The following is a 19,534-nucleotide window of genomic DNA, read 5'->3' as shown; positions in this document are numbered from 1 at the left end:
TCCAATTAATGGCTGCAAACAACTCAACATTTCGACAAACTCCCCTAGGGTCCCGAGCATTCTTAATTGCAAAAAGGACTGAATGTTACAGGTATAAAAAGAACCTAAGGAGCTTGACATTTTAGGGTCTGCTCCAGGAAATTACTGTCTAGTTTTTGGATTTCAGAGAAAGGACATTAGCTCCGAAAACCTTCAGGCATTCAAACCAAGAAGTAATAGTATTTGCAATGCCCCTGGATCCCCTTGGTACAACAACATTACTGCTGTTTGTGACAATTGGATTTGGCCTGTTCCATGGTTTAGGGCCACGGCACAGATGTAACCTCCAGGAGTATTCCTCATTTGTGGGGATCGTGCCAGGCCTGCCATACCTGCTAAAGCAGCAGGAGGATCGTGTTACTTTGGCAAATTAACATCATTTGCCCCCAGCATCCAACAGGTACTCAACATAAGTCACAAGTCTCAACGTGTTAAGCGTAGCGTACACCAATTAGAATTAGGACCTGACTGTAGAGATGATGTTCAATTGTGGGGACGACCATCTGTCATTTTAGCATCAATTTTTGCACCAGGAGTTGCTTCCGCCCGAGCTTTTGAACTAATGAGACGACTGGCTTGTTGGACAGGGAAACAAATTAATATCATCTCCAAAATATTAAGTGAGCTCACCACTGACGTTGGCAGTATACGACACGCTGGATTACAGAATCGTGCTGCAACTGATTTCTTGTTACTGGCTCAAGGACATAGCTGTGAGGATTTTGAAGGAATGTGTTGCATGAATCTTTCTGATCACTCTGCTTCCATTCACAAGAGACTTTCCCTACTTCAAGAGAATATGAAAAAGCTTACTTTTGTTGAAAATCCTTTGGACAAATGGCTCAAAGAATGTGGAATTACTGGATGTCTGAAAACCTTCTTGATGGAAGGAATTAGAATCCTTCTTGTCACTTTTGCTGTGCTTATTATCTTTGGCAGAATTTTTTTGTGTATGAAGAAAATTTTAGAGTCTATTGTAAATAGAGCCTGGCTTGTCCAGAAAGAAAAATGTAGAGGAATTTCTCGTGGAACCAGGGCATGATATCCTAGATGATATTTCTTTGCAGGAAGGTGCTGGCAAGAGCGTCCTGCGGGAACAGGGCTCTGGGCTCTGCCTGGAACAGCCTGGTTTTGCTGCCGTGACCCCAGGCAGGAGTTGAGGCAGGTGAAGAGGCAGCAGGCAGCTTGTGTTTGTAGAGGGCCTGGGGCTGGACCTCTGAACCTCCACCTGGAAACATACTTGGGGGAATAGGAGCTACAGCTGGAGTGCCTGTCCTGAAAGGACCTGAAGTCATTCAGCCTTGCCAGCTTTTCTTAAGAGTGTGTTGGTGTTCCCCAGGAAAGCTACACGTTTGGGGAAATGCCTTTGGAGGAAAGGGGCTTGCTTCTCAAGGGAAGTGCTTCCCAGGGAGCTCCCAGTGTGGGTGCAAGTGTCCCCCTTTGGCTCTCTGTGGTCCTTTCAGTCTTTGAGGCTCGTTGCACTTGGCAGAGGGGCAGGGCAAGGGAGAAGGCTGTGAAGAGCAGGTTTAGCATCCGCCTGGACCTATGGAGACCAACCCAAGTACCTGCAGCAGGGCGTGTTCCCCCCTTTGGACAGAGGTGTGAGCAGGAGCATCTCTGTCCAGCCACGAGCCCCAAAGCTCTCTTTGAAAACTGTAAATTAAAAGGCCTTTATGCACACACTTTTCACATCTTCCCTGTCTGCTGGGTTTCAACTCTTGGCAATATGCATTTGCCTCTTGCTTGGGGGATGCTGCTGTGGCCCAGGGCCAGCACAGAGCTGGGCTGTGTGGACCACGCAGCCTGGAGAGTCTTGTTTGATCTTGGTGTGTCCCTGGCCTCAGAAAAGGCTGGGAAGGTTTGCCTCCCAAGGCGTCCTGCTCATTGGCTCTCCCTGTGCATCTTGGAGAGAGCAAGGTAGGCATTTCTGGCAGCTGGGCATCAGCAGGCCTTAAAATGGGGCTGTGTTGTGGAGCGAGCCCAGCTGAGATACCCTGAGAGGAGCCCAGTGCTCCTTGCTCCCCTGTGCTGACACGTGAGCGTTTCTCTGGTTTCGGGATGACCCTGGCTGTGTCAGGGGGTGCTACGTGGACACGAGACAGCCGGTCCCGTCCCGCTGGGTCCCAGCAGTGCCTCGCAGCAGTCCTGCATCCATGTCAGGATGCTGGCCAAGAGAGGTCCTGGAAGCTGAGGCAGCTGATTTTAAGCTTGTGCAGGTGCCTACAGGTCAAGGCCAACGGTGTTCCCTCAGGATACAGCAGTCCTGAGGGGTGTCCCTTATTCAAAGAAATCGGCAGACAAATGCACTGTCTGCCAAAAGCCCTTTTACTAATCTGGCAGGAGGGCAGGGCTCTGCACCCACTGAAATGTTTCTCCACCACCTATAAATTCCAGTGGGTTGATGTAGGAATTGTATCAAACATACCATCCATCTTTACACTGCTGAGGTGATTCGATAGGCAGGGGGTTAGAAATACATTGTGTCAGATTCCTGTACTTGAAGCTGATGTCCAGGCCCTGGCCAGGAGCCGTCTCCATGCCCCAAAGCAGCACAAAGTCTTCCTCATGGCTTCCCTGCACAGGGCTGGCTCCACACTTGCCCTTAGTTCTTCTGGTAGACTATGTCTGAAGCTTTTTGTCAAGTCACTCTCAGGTCAAGTTAGGCCTGCCAGGTTTTTCTTATGCTAACTGGTGCTAAGTACTTCCCTATGTCTGTGCTAATTCCTTGTTTACTCCTGTGAATTGCTTGTTCTTCCTTCTGTCAAACAAAGGCCTTGTTTCCTTGCCAAAGGTGCCTGAGTCCACCCGCTCCTTGTGGCAGCAGTTGCTTTCCTGTGGAATGTTCTACCTCCCTGAGAGTAAAGAGGGAGCTGGAGAAGAGCCTGCCCGGCTGCTCCCCATCCTTCCCCAGCACTCCTGGTTCAGTGGAGAAGTCTGAGCTGAGCACAAAGGTGCAAATGGAACAGCCGTGCACAGGAAGGCTCAGTGGGAAAGATGATCCAGGAATCATAGGCCTGGCAGCCTGAGCTTGCTCCACGGGAAGGCCTTGGAGCAGATCCTCCTGAGTGCCATCCCACGGCACCTGCAAGGAACCAGGGCATCTGCTGGAGGGTGGGAAAGCTCTGTGGAGGGACGGGGACAGCTGGGGCTCCTGGCAGGGTGTTGAGGGCTTCTGTGCGGGAGTTTGGGGGGTTGGTGCTGGTGGGGTGTTGGAGAAGGAGTTGTGTGGAAGGGGAGAGGTCTAGGCTGGAATTTGAGTCAGTTTGAAGGCAGCATCTGTGCTTTGGCACAGCTTTGGTTAGGGAGGGCAGAAAGAATATCTGTGACTTTTCCTCTTCATACTCCTGATTCTGCTGCAGGGAACAAGAGGGGAGAGCTGCACTTTACTGGCCACTTAGATATCTGTACCAGGGGGAGGATTCGCCCTTTTGCCATCTACTCATTTCTCTGGGCTACTTTTGTACCACTGAGTAGACTTTCATTTCTTGAGAGCTTTTATTCCTTAAAATATATAGGATATTATCATCTCTTCATAGAAAACCAAAGAATGGCCCTTGTTTTTGCCCTTTTTTTGTGTAGTGTTAGGTTCTGTAAAGTGATCCTCAGTGGATGAGGTTAAGGTACATGAGTTGCTGCTTTGAGATGGGAAGCAAAATTCCAAATCTTCATCTCCTCAGGCCATCCCAATTAATTTGGGAAGTTTGCAAATTTTTGGAACTACTTAAGTTGAACAACGGGAAGTCAAGCTTTCCTGAACTGAGGATTCTTACTTGCCAGATTCTTCCGTGCCTTCGCCACTAAGGCGTTTTTGTACAGAAGGCAAGAAGTTCAATGAGAAAATAATTTCAGCACGGAGTAAGAGCTTCTGACAGAGACCAAGTGTTGCCAGCAGTTGCTCCAGGTGCTCCTGCCAAGAGCCCCTGCAGGCAGGAGCACAGCCCCCAATGCACATGGGCTTTGGCTCCCTCTGGCACAGAAGCCCCCCACGGGCACAGGTCTCTGGGGCAGGAGACGGGCACCAGCGCTGCCAGGGCTCCGGGGTGGCAGGTCTGCTTGGGCAGGGACTCTGCCACACCTGCTGATGTCAGCGCTCCCCGGGACCCAGGGGTCTGAGCAGCATTGGTGCCCTGGCCCACACGTGCCTTGTCTGTGTCACACCCGCGGGTTTAGGATGGCCACCAGCCGGGACGTGTCCCAAGGAGGCCGTGCCAGCTTCTGTGGAAGGCCCCATGCCCTTCCCAGCACAGCTGTGTCGGCAGCCCTGGGGGCTCCTTCTGCTGCCCTGAGCCCGCAGAGCAGGGCAGCGTTTGCTGATGGTTTCAGCCGTTCCTAAAGACCCTGTCGGGCTGTCTTAGACACTTGGGGTAAGGAATTCCTTCCAACCTGGGCCACTTTGGGTGGGTCGGGGGCGGCCCCAGGGCAGGGGGCAGTGTGTGCAGGGGCCCTTTGTGACACGGTGCTGCGTGGTCACCGTGTCATGGAACGGGACAGCATGTCCAAGGGCCCTTTGTGACACGGGGTGACATAGGAGCTGGCAGTGACAAGACCACGCCAGAGTGCTTGGAGCACGCGACGGGACAGGACGGGACAGAGCGGTGCCGTGAGGAGCCCCCGCACAGCGCACTCGTTCGTGTCTGACCCGGAGCTTTTCCCAGGCGTTATTCCTGCAGCTGACCTCGAGGCCAGACCACAGGACTTGCTGACCTGTGGCCTTCCCGAGGCTTCTCTTCTGCAGGTGCCCTTGAGGGCAGACCGTGGGACTTGGTGCCCTGGAGGCATCTTCCATCCCTGCCACCGGTGCCCTCGAGGCCAGACCACAATCCTTGACAGGACTCTCCTGTCCTTGTGGCAGGAGCCCTCAAGACCAGAGTGCAGGACTTGCTGTCCTGTAGCCTTCCTGAGGCTTCTCTCTTGAAGGTGCCTTCCAGGCACGACTGCAGGACTTGCTGACTCGGAGCTTTTCCGAGGCATCTCTCCTGCAAGTAGCCTCAAATCCAGTCACTGCCATGGAGCAGAGATCCCTGAGAGGGCCCAAGCCGGCCTGGGTGGAAGAAGAGGAAGAAGGCCCTGGAGCTGCCCCAGTAGAGGAGCTCAAAGAGGTGGTGTGGTTCAAGACTCTACAGGAGGGTGAGTGGCAGAGCTGGGCTTAGGGTTGGTGCCTGCAGCCAGCTTGGCACCATTGCATCCCATCCCACTGCATCCCATTGCATCCCATCCCATCCCATCTCATGGCATCCCATCCCATCCCATCCCCTGGGGACATGCCCACAGACAGGACAGAAGAGGGGCCGGGCAGACACCCCACAGCGGCCGTGCTCCATCCCCTGGGGCATCCCGAGACTGTCCCTGCCTGGGGAGCTCAGGGTTGGGCTGTGTTCTCCGGCCTCTCCCGCAGCCCCTCAGCTCTGGCTGCGCTCGCTCTTTGCCAGATGCAGCCGTGGACCGCACACAAGAGCAGGACCCCGCCCGTGGCCTCTTCCGCAGAACAGTGGAGGTACCTGCAGCCATCCCCACCTGGGCTGGGCCTGCTGTCACCACTCAGCCGAGCACTGCGCTTGGAGCATTCCGTGGAACATCCCTGGCTTCCTGCCCTTCTCCTACACCTGGTTTGCAAATTTATCAAGAGGATTCATTCAGGAGGAAGAGACCAGCACCATGGGCAAAGGGCTCAGAGCATATTCACACACCTTCAAAACCAAGACCTGTGCTGCCCTGCTGGATATGCTCGTAGAGGAGGGGTTTTGCAATCCAAAGCAAATAAGCAGCCTGTGGCCAGGGTTTGATTCTCCCAGGAATTGCTTGGCCTCCCAAGCCACGCCCGCTGGTCACTGGAAGCCTTTGAGGCCATGGCAGCGTGGTGGGAAGGGAAGCACTTCTCTGGGGAAGCTGGGGACATTCCTCCCTCTGGCAGCTTTCCAAGTCTCCCCGTGCCTTCTCCAGGTGCCCGCCATGGTGAGGTACATCCACCAGTGGCTCATGGACAATCAGTTTGCTGAGCAGAGGCTGAACAGGGCCCTGCTGGATCTCACCGAAGAACAGCCTGCTGATGTAGTAATGACACTCCTGTGTGTGGCCCCATCCTGTGACAGGTATGGGGCCACCTGCCCAGAGGGCTCAGGGCTCCCCAGCCCATCAGCCTGTACAGCCTGTGCCAGGTGTCCCCAGGGCCCTCTGGCTGCTCCCTTTGCCAGCCCTGGCACCTCAGCCCCCGAGCCTGCTGCCATGCTCCCTTGCTGCCCCTCAGGGGCCTGTCCCCACAGGCCTGGGCTGCCTGGGTGCTGCTGGCGAGGGACAGTGGGCAGAGGCAGAGCTGGCAGCCAGCTCAGGTCCCCGCTGCTGCCCAGGCCACGGTGCTGTGTCCCAGACCCCCCTGAGACAGAGCTCTAACCCCACAGAGCTGCTTTCACCATGTGGAAGAGCATCATGTGCTCGCCCAGGACTGCAGAGCCAGTGCACCTGATACTCCTCGATGTGCTGGGGAGTTGGCCAGAGCACAGCACGTTCACCTCTGATGGGGACAAAATGGGTGTCTTTGTCCTGGCTGTGAGTTTCTGCAACTGGCCTTTGCTGGCCCCAAGGCCACCTGTCCAACAGCTCTCCATCCTCCTTGCCCCACTGCATCTCCCTGCCTCAGGCGCTAGGCTGAAACCTGGCCTCGGGGCAGCTTCAGTGGCACCAGGCCCGCTGCTCCCCCTGCGTCTCTCCGGGCCTCTCCCTCCCGTGCTCGGGCCCTGCCACACGGACACCTCGGCACTGAGCACTGTCTTGGGGAGCTTTGTCCTTTGCAGGCAACTGTGGTGATGTGGAAGATCCTCCAGGTGCCCTGTGTCCCACATATGGTGACGGTGTATTTCCCCCACCTACTTGTGCATCTGCTCTTGCAAGTGTTCTTCAGCACTCTGGATATGCCAGAGGAGGTCGATACCTTCTGGAAGGGATGCCAGCAGCAATACGGCCTTGCCACCAGCCCCAACAGGTGCTCCATCCCACTCGTCTGTCACTGCCACATCCCTGGGCAGGAGCCAGTGCTCCCAGCGTGACCTGGGCTTTGCTCTGCACGCAGGTTTGCAGTGCGGACCCTCAAGTCCCTGCTCTGCCAAATGGAGCACGAGGATGTGGTGCTGGCAATGGAACGCAAGCGTGGCTGGGACACGCTGCTGTGTGCTGACACCCACCACTATGCCGTGGGTCTGCTGGCCAGGTGAGACCCCCTTCTCCCCGCTGCCTCTGACATTTGTGCTCTGTGCCCAGGGTGCCCCACACAGTCCCAGTGGTTGTGGGCCAGAGGGCCTTGTCACCGAGGTGCAGCCAAGCAGACTGGAAAAGGCTGGCAGAGGAGGGTACCCACAAGGAGCCGCCTCCCAAATAGCCCAGGGCCCCTTGCAGGACGCTGGGGAAAGACCAGACCTCTGTGAGTCCATCCTGGGAGAGGTTTGTCCCCTGGCCCAAAGTCTTGGTTACTTTTTCTCCTGCCAGGGAGATATCCCGTGTCTCCATCCCCTTGTGCTCCCGGATCGCTCGCTACCTGCTCCGGCTGCTCAGCACACAGGAGCCACGCTGGGAGCTGCCCACCCTGGCGTTCCTTGTGGAGGTGAGCCTGATGGCCAGCGCTGCCTCGCTCCACTGCCTCCCAGCTCTCTGCCCTCTCGTAGCCGCAGCTGCCTGGGCTGGGTGCCCGCACCCTGTGCTGCTGCCTGGGCCCAGCCCTGTGCGGTTCCGGGCTCCTGCCGGCTAGGTCCCCTGTCACTGCCCTGTGCCTTTCAGGTCCTCGAGTGCCTGAACTTGAGTGAACGCGGTGCTAACAGAGTCCTGCAAATCTTGTCAAGGCACCTGCGGAGCAAGTGCAGGGACAGGCGTCACCTGGCGCTCAGGGCCCTTCTCAAGCTCATTGACAATCCCTCGATGGTGAGAAGGGGTTAGCGGCTGAGGCTGCGCTCGGGAATGCAGTCGCTTGGGCTTTGCTGGGCTTTAGGCGCTGGGGCAGCTGCTCCCAGCTCTCCTGCCTCCTGCTTCAGCTGCCTAAGTGCTCTGCAACAGCCCTTTGGCCTCTAGACCCTGCGGCAGCAGGATAGCGTTTCACAAACTTGTGTTCCGCACAGAGTGAAAAAATGTGGAGCCTGACTGAAAGTCTTGTGGAGCTCCTGTGTGACGCAGATGGAGAGATAGTTAGCATGACAGTCATGCTCCTCAGCTTTATCTCCTGGGACAAGGACATGCTGATAGCCAGCTCCATTGCACTGCAGCTGGTTGAGGCACTGCTGCCACTCTTTGACCACGTAAGGCTCGCTGCCTCCAGCCACAGCCACTGGCTGCTGCCCGGAAGCTTTGTGCCCTGTGGATTTCCAGGCCTGAGCCAAGCTGAGCCCCGTGCAGCCAATGCTGAGGTCTTTTATTCTTCCTTTCATACAGGACAATAGCCAGGTGCAGCTGCTCTCCATACTGCTCATCCAAGCATTGGTGTCTCTTCCACTGGAAAAGGACAAAAAGGCCCTGAAGACACACGTGTGCCAGAGCCTGCTGCCACTCTTCTTCCACTGCCACGATGAGAATGGGCGTGTGGCACAGGTGAGGACACGTGGGCTGCTGCTGTCCCCCTGGGAGGCGGCTCAGCTGCCTCCTGCCGTGGCGCCTGCTGGGCTGCAGCCTCCTCCAGGCCTTGGCACAGGGACACAGGTCCTGCGCCCTGGGCTGTGGGGCAATCTCCGCATCTCTGCTGCTCTCCAGGCTTCTCAGGAAACGCTGCTTTGTGTGGCCAAGTTCCTGAAGAGGAGGGATCTTGAAAAAGCGGTGAAGAACAAGAAGCTGTGGAAGTTCACCGAGTGCCTGGTAAGGATGGCCTGGAAGTGCCAGCCTCAGGCTGGAGAATCCCCCTGAGCGCGGTGCTCAGTGTGCAGGGCTGGCAGCTGTGCCCCTGCCCGCTGCTGCAGCCAGAGGCGGCGCGGGCTCTTCTCCAGGCTCCTGTGGGCCCGAGCCAGGGCCGATGGAGCCCCGGCCCGGCGGGGCTGCGGGGCGGGGCGGCCCCGCGGCTCCCCGGGCAGCAGCCGGCCCTCTGACCCCTCCAGAGCCCGGCGCCAGCGGCTGCTGGCCGCGCCTCAGGGCGGTGCGGGCAGGGGAGGCCGGGGCTGGGCGCAGGGAGCGCCCGGCCCAGGGCCTGAGCCCGCGCCAAGCCTTCCCTCCTGCCGCTCTCTCCAGTTGGCAGACGACAGCAGCAGAGCGGCCGAGCACCTGCGCTGGGCCGTGCCCTACCTGGAGAGCCCACAGAAGCCCCTGCGAGAGGCGGCCATCAGGTTCCTGGGTGGGCCGCGAGCACGGGTTCCCTCCCCTCCCCGCCGCAGCTCGGCCCCAGCCCCGCCTGCTGCCCCGGCAGCGCCATCCGGGCCCGGCGGGGTGGAGCCCCGGCTGGCCTGGGCGCTGCTGCCGCCCTCTGCCAGCCGTGCCCTTGGGCGGCAGCGTGCGGCAAGGGCCCGGCTGAGCCCTGCCGGGCCAGGAGGCCGTGTGGCCACAGGGCTGGCAGCGCCACTGGCAGAGAGCTGTGCCGCTGGGCCGTGACAGGCTCTGTGTTGGCAGGGATGGCCGGGCGGCAGCTGAGGGGGAAGAAGGAAGAGCTTCAGCTCATCTGTGAGGGTGAGTGAGGGCAGCGGGCTGTCAGCGGGGGCTGGCAGGGGAGCTGCAAGCCGTGCCCCGGCTGCGCAGGGCTCTGCTCCCTGTGCGGACGAGGGGCGGCGTGGGCAGAGCACACGGAGATTTCAGGGCCACCTGGGGGATTCGTGGCCAGCAGCTTCAGGCTGATCTCGTTGGTCCCTGCTCCCTGCTGGCCGTGGCCGGAGGTGGCTGGGATGGCCCTGGCAGGGAGGTCTCCTCGGGTCCCCTCAGATGCGGGATCTGACCATGGCTCTGTTGCTCTCTCTTTCAGCCCTTGAAGGCACGGCAAATGACATCAGCGTCGCCGTTGGAAGCCTGGCAATTCAAACATTGTACGTCCTCCAGGCAGTAGAGAGAGCTGGATATTCCATCTTGGACAGCCTGCATGATCAGCTCCGCAGGGCATGGAGGACACGGCCTCGTCTGTTGGGGCTCGGCTGGCTGTGCTGCTGGAGCTGTGCAGAGTGCTGATCCCAGAAGCTCTGTCTGCTGGGGCCACCTGAGCCAGCAGGAATGTTTCATTTCTTCAAGATTGTTCTTTTGTTCTTTTTGCTTTTCTGTAGGATATAAATATAGGATGTGTTGTAATAGACAGACTCCCAGGATCTTTCTTTTGCTGCCCGGGCTCTGCAGGGCATAGGGGAAGAGGGAGCAAAGGGTGCCTGGGCTCAGCAAGCTGCCCAGGCATGTGCAGGCTTGCAGGGAAAATGGCCAGAAGCCCCTTGGCCTTTGGTGGTTCTGCTGAAGCCTTTGTGCTGCCAACAGAGCCGGTGGGCAGGGGCCGGAGTTCCAGGGATCCCTGTGAGACCAGTGCCTGGAGATGGCCACAAGCCCTGTCCCAGGCAGGAACCACCATCTGTGTCCTCCTGCCCGTGTGTTGCTGGCTGCATTGCTGAGGGCTTCGAGGTGCCTCTGGATGGGGCTCCTCGGGAGCTCCTGTGGGGCTGCGGCGCTGCTGCCGGGCAGGTTGGCCGGGCTGAGGGAGACCCTGAGGGGATGGGACCACCAAGGGATGAGGGGCTGCGAAAGCCCTGACAGGACAAGGCAGTGGGAAGGTACAGGGGGGATGTGGGAGGCAGTGGGTAACGTTGGCTCGAGGAGGAAAGTGGGTTGGAGCCAAAGAGACCACTCAGCCTGATGTTCATGGGGCAATCAGAGAGCGTTTGTGCTCAAGCCCTTCCTTCTAAGGGGCCTTTGAAAAAGCCAGCCTGGATAATTTCACTGGTTGGATCTCTGCGCCCCTTCAGATTCTGGCCTGTGAAATGCCTGCAGCCTTGGGAGAGATGTGATGGGCGAGGCCCCTGTCAGTCAAAGCAGGGGCTGGTCCATTCACCCAGTACAAGGCAGCCTGCACTGTGACACACGGCAACAGAGTGCCAGGCACAGCTGCGGGTGCTCCCCATGAACCTCAGCTCTGGGACCACTGTCTGCCCCAAGCTTCAGGGCTGCAGTGGGAGCCCGGCTGGGCTCTGCCCTGGGGCCATCCTGCAAGGACAGCTGCAAACAGGGAGCATTCCCTTGCCACCAAGAGCCAAGCCAGGGCTGCAGGGCAGCTGCTCCAGCCCGGACGGCACTGTTGGGTGCTGCGCTCTGGGGCTGGGGCTCCCCGCACAGGGGACTGGACTGGTGTGCCAGAGGAGACAGAGAAGCTGCAGCTTCAGCCTAACTGAGGTGGGTGCATGGGCTGGGAAGAGTGGGGAGGCCCAAGGGGATTCACAGAGCTCATCCTGCTGAAAGGACAAGGAAAAGGGAGTGGGAGCTCAGCAGTGAGGAGAGCTGAGGGCTGGAGAGCAGCTCTGAGTGCCACTAAAATCCAACCAGACCTCTGAGACATTGCTGCTCCTCAGCCAGTGACAGGATGAGTCCCTAAGCCAGGGGCTCGGCCTTCCTTGTGGTGAGGCGCATCAAGGAAGGCAACAGTGTGATGGAGACTGCCACGTGCTGGGAACTCACTGGGGGAAAAGAGGGAGCAGTTGGGGAGTAAAAGGCAGGTGGGGGAGAGAATTGTTCAGAGAAGGCCTGAACTACAGCTTGAGCAAGCTGAAAAATGTCATTTAGGGTCATCCCAGATTGATTTCATTTCAGAAGGTATTGAACAAGTTTAATTTTTGGGTGGTGGCATGTTTTCCCTTGGAGGTGTACACTCTGCAAACTTGAGCTGTGTTGCTGAAATGCTCAAGCAAGTCTGTGCTGCAGGTCACACCATTTCTTCTTTGGCTGATTGGGGCCCGGTGCTGAGCTCCAGCAGAGCCCTGGCAGAGCCCAGAGCAGCCTCAGCATCTGCAGAGCCCAGCTGCAAGGAGGGAAACCAGAAAGTGCCCCTCAGCTGAAGGCTCCTGTCCCCTTGTCCCAGCTGCCCGCGGTGCCCAGGCCATGCTGGCCGTGCCCAGAGCGGTGCCCAGAGCTGCCCATCACTGCTGCCTTTGGCAGCAGAGCAGGAGGGCAGGACATGTGCCCAGCCTGCAGCCAGCCACGGCACATCCAGCCCTCAGCAGCTGCCCAGAGCAGGATGCTCCTGTGCTCGCTGCCATCTCCCCAAAGCTCTGATCCCACCATGCCAAGCAGACGGGACCCACCTGACACCATCCACTGCTGGAAGAAATCTGGTCCCAAACAATGTCCTCAGCCTTCTCCAAGGGCACGGCCCATCCACGCCGCAGCTGCTCCCAAGCACTTCCCCATCCAGACTGGACCACACCTAGAACACTTCCTCTAGAAAAACACACAACAAATGATTGAAAATAGATTATAGACAAATAGGGGAAATAAGAAAACAAGAAAAATCATATCTCTGACAGGGACTTGAGGAAGGCCCAACCCCTGCATGCCAGGGAAAAACCCATCCACAGGTGAGGGAAGCCCAGGCTTTCTCCCTTCCCCCCTGCACTGTCCCCCAAAATAGCGGTGATCCCAAAGCAAACAAGGGCAGGGGAGCAGCCCAAGCCCTTCCTTGCCTGCAAAGCAAAGCAGCCCCTGCACTGGTTCTGGAGTCCCACCTCTGCTCCCACCATGGGGGTTGGTTTGTGTCGGGCTGGCTGCCCCAGCCCCAGCCCCAGCCCAGGGCACGGTGGGTGGTGGGGGCTGTTGGCAGGGCCAGAAGCCCACTCCCATTTCGTACCCACCCCAGGCCATCCCCCCAGCCCTGCCAAAAGCAGCTGGGCAGCCGACTGAAGGATCAGCTGCATCCGCCCCAGCAAAGGGGGAACCTTTGGTTCCCTGCCAGGCTGTGCAATGCCCAAATCTGGGAGCATCCCCTGCATGTGGACTCATCTGCAAATTCCCTGTGGAGCCTGGCTTTGAAGAAGGTGCCAGAATCAAAGTCCATCATCTTCAGCCTGCCAGTGACCAGGTGGAATGAGAGGTTGTCATCCTTGATGTTGTCCTTGCTGTCTCCAGCAGCAGCAGCCCCACCTGGTACAGCTTCTCCAGGGGCTCCTTCTCTTTCTGTGGGGGTGAGACCAGGCTGTCAGGGCTCTGCCCAGGGCCCCAGATGTCAGGGAACCAAGGACAAGCAAAACCAGCTCAGATGGCGGCCACCAGTGCTGGGCAGAGCAGCTCAGCTCCAGCATAAGGGCTGCGTGTTCCCATCTGATGACCCCTGGGCAGTGACACAGGCAGGACCAAAAAGTCTGGGTTCCTTTGCTTCTGATTGCCAAGGCATGTGTGGAGCTGTAACTTACCAGGGCCTTGCATCAAAGTGTGCCTGTGGCTCTCTCCCTTCTTCTAGGGCAGATGAATGTCCTGCATCCAGGGATGACAGCACAGCTCTCCTAACGAGGGCCTTTCCAAGTCCACCATGGATAAACACCGCCTGATCAGATCTTGGCACGCTGGGCAGAGAAACCAGAACCCTCCGGTCAGTTGGAGAAGGCTCCTGTTGGCTTTGCCCCACTAATGCCATGCTGAGGCCATGCTGGATGGGCTCAGAGCTGGGCCTAAACTTTCCCATCAATTCCCTGTTTTGGAGGAGAGCAGGAGAGCAGGACATGTGCCACCTCCTCAGCAGCTGCCAGAGCGGGATGCTCATGAGCTGCTGCTGTCTCCCAGCACTGGTATTGCCCCTGTGGCCACAGATGAGGATCCACCTGGAGAGAGCCGTTGTGGCAGCGAGAGCTGACGGTCCCAGCTGATGTTCTGGCCCCTCCTGAAAGGGTGCTCCCCGCAGACCATCTGGTGCAGCAGGATGCCCAGGGACCAGATGGTAGCTGGCTTGCCATAGTACCAGCCAGCGTGGGTCCATTCCAGGGGGCTGTATGACCATGTTCCTATGGAATAGAGATGGGCTTCATCAGGGGAATGCTGCTGCTCCCAGAGCCTGGCCCCAGCATCCCTGGGCATGCGGGGGCTGCCCCAGTGGCGCACGGGGTGACCCGCTGCCCTCTCGCCAGCACCTGGGACTTGTGTACAGACTTGGGGTTGGAAAAGAAGCCACTGGTGTTGGAAGAGGGCAGCAGAAGCCCTGGCAAGGCCCAACCATGACAAAGGAAAACCCACTCAGTGCTGGGGAAAAAACCATGCCTTCATCCTCCCTGCCTGCATTGCCCCAAGAAACATTATGAATCTAAAACAAACCCGGTGAGTGTAGCAGTCCAAGCCCTTTCTCACCTGCAAACCAAACCAGCTGGGGCACAGGTTCCGCCCCCCCCTCTCTGCTACCCCCACCCACGGGTGTTTCTGTCGGGCTGGCTGCCCCAGCCCCAGCCCCAGTCCTGCCCAGAGTGGTGGGCAAAGGCTGCCAGCAGGGCTGGAAGCTGGGTCTCCACCCAGGCCTGCTCAAACACAACTTGGCTGAAATCTCAGTGCCATGAAGGGCAGCAAAAGGGAGAATCCCCGCTGCCACACCCAGCTTGGGCTGGGAGATGTTGGGCCATGAGATGCTGGGACCAAGAGCACACCCCTGCCTGCGCTCACCTGCAAAGTGAATGTAGGCTGTGTCTTGCAGGTAGGTGCCACAGCCAAAGTTGATCAATTTGACCTGCCCGGTGGCCAGGTCAACCAGGATGTTCTGGGGTTTGATGTCCCTGTGCAGGACCCCGCAGCTGGGGCAGTGCCGCACGGCCCCCAGCACCTGGCAGAACAGCTTCTGCGCCATCTCCTGGGATAGGATCCCCCGTGCCCGAATGAAATGGTGCAGGTCCCGAGACCGCTCTGGGCACTCCAGCACCATCACGATATCCTTGGGTCGCTCAAGCCACTCCAGCAGCTGGACGACACCGGGGAAGCCAGTGGACACCTTGGCCAGCAGCACGACCTCCAGGGGTGCGCTGGCGCGGTCGGGCTGCGGGAGGAGCACGATGCCGTCAGTGAGGCTGATGCTCTGCGCCCTGCGCTGGCCCCACACCCACTCTCCCTCGAGGCGTCCTCGCAGCTTCCACCCTGCCGGGCCTCGGCTCATCCCCGCCCGGCACGACCCGGCTTCTCCCGCTGGCCCCGCTCACTCACCAGCTCGCCCCAGTGCAGCACATGGTTCCTTGGCACCCTTTTGATGGCCACCTGCAAGCCAAGAGCATCAGCGGGCTGAGCTCACCGCCCACCCTGCCCAGCCCCATCCTCCTGCTCCTCCTCCTCCTCCTCCTCCGTCCCCTCCTCCTGCGCCTGCCGCCGGCCCCACCGCTCTCCGGGGCGCCGTCCTAGAGCCGCGTGGCAGCGAAGACGCTGCCGAAGCCGCCGCGGCCCGGCAGTGAACCCAACCAGTACTGCTCCTTCAGGCCCTGCTGCGCCTTCCCTGCCGGCAGGACGCGGCTGTCAGCGCTCGGCCCGGGGCCAGGAGCGGCCCCCGAGCACCCCCCGAGCGCCCCGGGCCGGCCATCCCCAGGCGTTCGCTCCTGGCAACGGGACAGCGGCGGCTCGGGGCCGGCGGCTGCGCTGCCGAGCGGCGGAGCTCGGGCCGGGGAAGCCGCAGCGGAGGCGGCGGCAGCGGCCGCACCGCCTGTGTCCTCTGCGGGGCCCGGGAGGAGCCGGCGCCGGGGCCAGGGCCGGGGCCGGGCTCGGGCCAGGCGGAGCCAAAGGTGTTATAAATTGAGGCGAATAATTTGTTCAGCCTTTCAAGAGTCAATCAGAAATTTATTGATTACAGTAAGCGATGGCAAGCAAACAGCGCGGGGTGCAGCCGGGGAGTCTCTGCTCCGCAAACGGCTCACGCCGTTTCCCCCTTCCCACAGTCTTTTTATACTCTCTTTCTTCCGTGTCCGCGGTATCTCTGGGTGTACTCTGCGCCTGCGCCCTCTGTTGCTAGGGGGTCTTCTTCTACTCTCTGGTGGTCGTTTGAGGAAGGCTCCTCTCTTCTTCCTCGGTGAAAGTCCACGGCCCTGTAATGGTCTTTTCCATATAAGATTATATGTTATATGCACCTAAGTTCTAATTACACAACCAGCTTAAGTAATCAACATACTAGCTAGTTTCTGTCTGGCGGTTTTCTGTTATCTACACAAGGCTTCTCCTTTGGTTTTCTGTTATCTTACACAAGGCTTCTCCTTTGATTTTCTGTTATCTACACAAGGCTTCTCCTTTCTGTCTTGATGAACAAAGAGTCTTTTCTAACTTATCACAATCCCTCCTTTTCTTTTTCTTTATTTTGTTCATCAAACTTTTAGTTATTTTAACAGTGTTATAAAATGGGGGTTTAACATCAAAACAAAGCTAACAATGTTCTGTAATCTGGGGGTTAGGTACGCTCCCTCTACTAGATTCTAAAGGGTGTTAAATCGAGAATCCTCGCTAGTGGGTATTATTGTCTGGTTATCACTAGTTGAATTTTCCATTCCTGCGTTACTTTAATTACTGATTATTTCAACATAACCTGGCTCTCTATCTTTGGCTATTACCTGGTTAGGGCCTACTGGCCGGGTATCTGGTGGGATAGGCTCCTTCTTACTGGGTTCCATGTACCGAAAACCCCATGTTCGTCCTACTGTCCATCTTGGATCTGATGGTATAGTTACATTCAAATACACAATTTGACAATTCCCCTGATTGACTATGCTGCCCGACCAGTCCTTCTGTGGAGCTTTACAGCCGTGGGGTCCTTAAGAAACAGTAAGCCATTGATCTCCTTCTACTGACCAATCCGATGCTATTGTTTCACAGCTCCAATACCCACAGAAGTATTCCCTGGGGTAATTGCAATATCCCTTTCCTGGATTTGATGCTGGACACATCGATGGGGGCCAATGTGCATAATGACAATGTAAAACTAGGAGATCTGGACAATATCTGAGTTTGAATTTCCTTCCTATCTACTCGGGTTAATATCTATTTAAAGGGTTGATATGAAAATTGAGAATATCTTCCTGGTAATAACATAATCAGAATTACAATAACGATAACTTGCCAAGGAGGATGGAGTCATGGTTTTGCACTTAACTCATCATTTCCTACCATTTCCCTTTTAGCTTGTTGCCCTTTTTGTCTACCCGGGGTGGTTGAGTCGGTACCTTTGGAGAGATTATCAATACCCAGTCAGTAATATTCGGAGTATCTTTGCATTATTCCACTTGGGATTGGGAAGAGCCTGGTTCTTTCCCCTCTGCCTCGCCCGCCGACTTGGGTGCTTCGAGCCGCGGGGATTACCATCTTCTCGGCAGCAGCGGTACTCTCCAGTGCATCCATTCCCTTTTCCCCTTCTAGCCTTATACTGCTCCCAGTTCTCATCCTTGACCAGGGATGAGTCACACGGGATTTCTTTTAGCTCTTTCCGACAACACCGGTTTACAATATGGGCAACAAAGGGGACAGGTTCATTCAGGTGGAAACAAAAATTCTCAGGGTTAACCCCTTTTCTGTAAACCTCCCACCACTCTTCTGATTTGAACCTTACCCACTTATTCTTCAATTCCCCTAACTCTAATATGATTCTTGTTAATCCTCGCTCTAGCTTGTAGCAGCTGGAGCAAATCTCAGTAGGTGGCTTTCCTTTGTGGCAATGGACCCACCACCATTCTTGGCAAGTTTTGCAAATAAAGCACACAAAAGGATAACAGTCACAACGTATTTCTTTACACACTACTCCATAATCATCAGCCAAGGGGTAAGTGTATCTTTTCTGTTCCCCTTCTTGGTCTATCTTGATTACCCACACTGAGTCCGTTAGTTTTTCTTCAAGGTGACCTTCAGGTTTCCGGATTGGCTTGTTACTCTCCAATGGTCAGCTGTAGTCCTTTTGTCTATCGGATCGTAACCGGCGTCTGTCGGTCACACTAAGGGAGTACAGTGAGGCTGCCTAACAGGGCAGGATGCATACATATACTTTTATTCGTCCACATTCACTTAACTTTATTTTTCGCTTACTCTCACACACAACAAAACAATCACAACAACAAGGTACCTTTTATTTTTCAACACATTTATTACACTTTTAGGTTTCCCTGGCCAGTCCCAGTGTTCTTGGATACCCCTCAATCTAGCTGTGTTGTTCCTAACTCCAGATCCTCTCAGATTTATCTTCAAACCGGCAAAAATTTTATTCAATTCTGGCTGCTCTTGAATATCAATATCTCAACCCAGCAAAACTTAATTCTGAGTGCTCTCGAATATTAATATCTCAACCCAGCAAACTTAATTCTGAGTGCTCTCGGAATGTTAATCCCTCAACCCAGCAGGTTTGAATTAACCCTGGATGCTCTTGGAACATTAATCCCTCAATCCAGCAGGTTTGAATTAACCCTGGATGCTCTTGGAATATTAATCCCTCAATCCAGCAGGTTTGATCTTGGATGTTCTTGGGCATTCTTATCCCTCAATCTAGCAGAATTTTTAGGGGCCCCTCCTGCACATTTTACCTTTTATTTTTCCCCAATATATTATGCCAAGAAAACCCTCTTTTTTTACCTTTTAATTAATTTTTTTTTCTAATTAATTACCTTTTATTCCCCTCCCCCCCCCCCACCAAGGGGTCCCACTCTTTCTCTGAGACCCAGACCAGGGGGTGGTTCTCTCACTCTTTTTATCACTTATTTCGTTTCTTTACTGGCCGCTTTTCTCGCGAAAAAGACGGAAACGCAGCATGGGAGACTGCCGCTCTCGCTTAGCAGGTCTGGGGTAACCAGCCCGCCTCTCATTCACACACATTCATTCTCCCTTTATTCACCCCGTCTCACATAAATTTATAAACTCCTAAGGGTTCAATCTAAACTACTGGGGAGGAAAGAAAAGGAGAAAAAAATTGCCTTAGTTCTTCCTTTTAATGCTAAGGCTGTGCCACTCCTTTATCCTTTCTCAATCTTCTTCAAACACAACTCAGGTTTCAGGGACTAGGTGGCTTTTAAATTCACTATTTCAGACCTTGCTTGTTCAACCCCTGGGTTATAGTATCTCGGCAATTCAGGGGTACATGCACGACATGTGAATCTCCGTCTATATGAAATACAATACCACCTCCTCTGACACTTCAAGCATCGGAGGAGAACCCAAGCTGTGTGCCAGTCTGGCTTCCAGTAAAAGGTTGTCAATCTACACACGAAGCAGGGGATTACCCCTTCCAGACCCCACCTCAAGGGGTTCTTAAGCGCCCGTTCAACTGGCGGTTGTTCCCAGTCAAAGGCTAGATAGCAACTTGTGGAACTTTGGTATATCCTAGTTAAGAATATTCTGTCTCTCCCTCCGTCCTCCCGCTCTATGACTACCCAGTCTCCTGATGGATGAAGAGACTGACTTGGTTCAAGCTGGAACCACCTGTGGAGAGCCTGACTGGGAGGCCGGGCTCCCTCGGCCCGGGCTTGGAGTTCTGCAGCCACTGTGGGCAGATCGCCTCTCACTTGTAACAAGAACTGAACAGCAAACCCCGTAATGCAAAGGATCTCCCAGTGACAGCTTTTAACACTGAAGGGCAGTGCTATTGCACAACAAACACTTAACT

The 19,534-nt window shown here is 56.2% G+C and overlaps 2 protein-coding genes across 2 annotated transcripts; one reads left to right on the top strand and one right to left on the bottom strand.

The window, feature by feature from the left end:
- The first annotated feature begins 5,045 nt into the window (after positions 1–5,045).
- LOC128819695 (uncharacterized) lies at positions 5,046–10,271 on the top strand. The gene is made up of 14 exons (XM_053999921.1): positions 5,046–5,166; positions 5,469–5,533; positions 5,980–6,128; positions 6,435–6,582; positions 6,828–7,015; positions 7,103–7,240; positions 7,516–7,630; positions 7,804–7,944; positions 8,139–8,315; positions 8,449–8,604; positions 8,764–8,865; positions 9,232–9,334; positions 9,607–9,663; positions 9,953–10,271. Exons 1-14 carry the CDS (start codon positions 5,046–5,048, stop codon positions 10,150–10,152), a joined length of 1,860 nt encoding a protein of 619 aa, XP_053855896.1. The 3' UTR covers positions 10,153–10,271.
- Positions 10,272–13,626: 3,355 nt separating this feature from the next.
- On the bottom strand, positions 13,627–15,076 carry LOC128819694 (serine/threonine-protein kinase pim-1-like). The gene is made up of 2 exons (XM_053999919.1): positions 14,593–15,076; positions 13,627–13,946 (listed from the first exon to the last, which is right to left on the bottom strand). The coding sequence occupies exons 1-2, from the start codon at positions 15,074–15,076 to the stop codon at positions 13,705–13,707; spliced, it is 726 nt and encodes a 241-aa protein (XP_053855894.1). The 3' UTR covers positions 13,627–13,704.
- Between the last annotated feature and the right edge of the window lie 4,458 nt (positions 15,077–19,534).

This window comes from Vidua macroura, chromosome 27 (genome assembly GCF_024509145.1).
Source record: "Vidua macroura isolate BioBank_ID:100142 chromosome 27, ASM2450914v1, whole genome shotgun sequence".
Classification (NCBI taxonomy): domain Eukaryota; kingdom Metazoa; phylum Chordata; class Aves; order Passeriformes; family Viduidae; genus Vidua; species Vidua macroura.
Note: the sequence above shows the minus strand (reverse complement) of the source record. Positions and strands in the feature narration are given on the sequence as shown.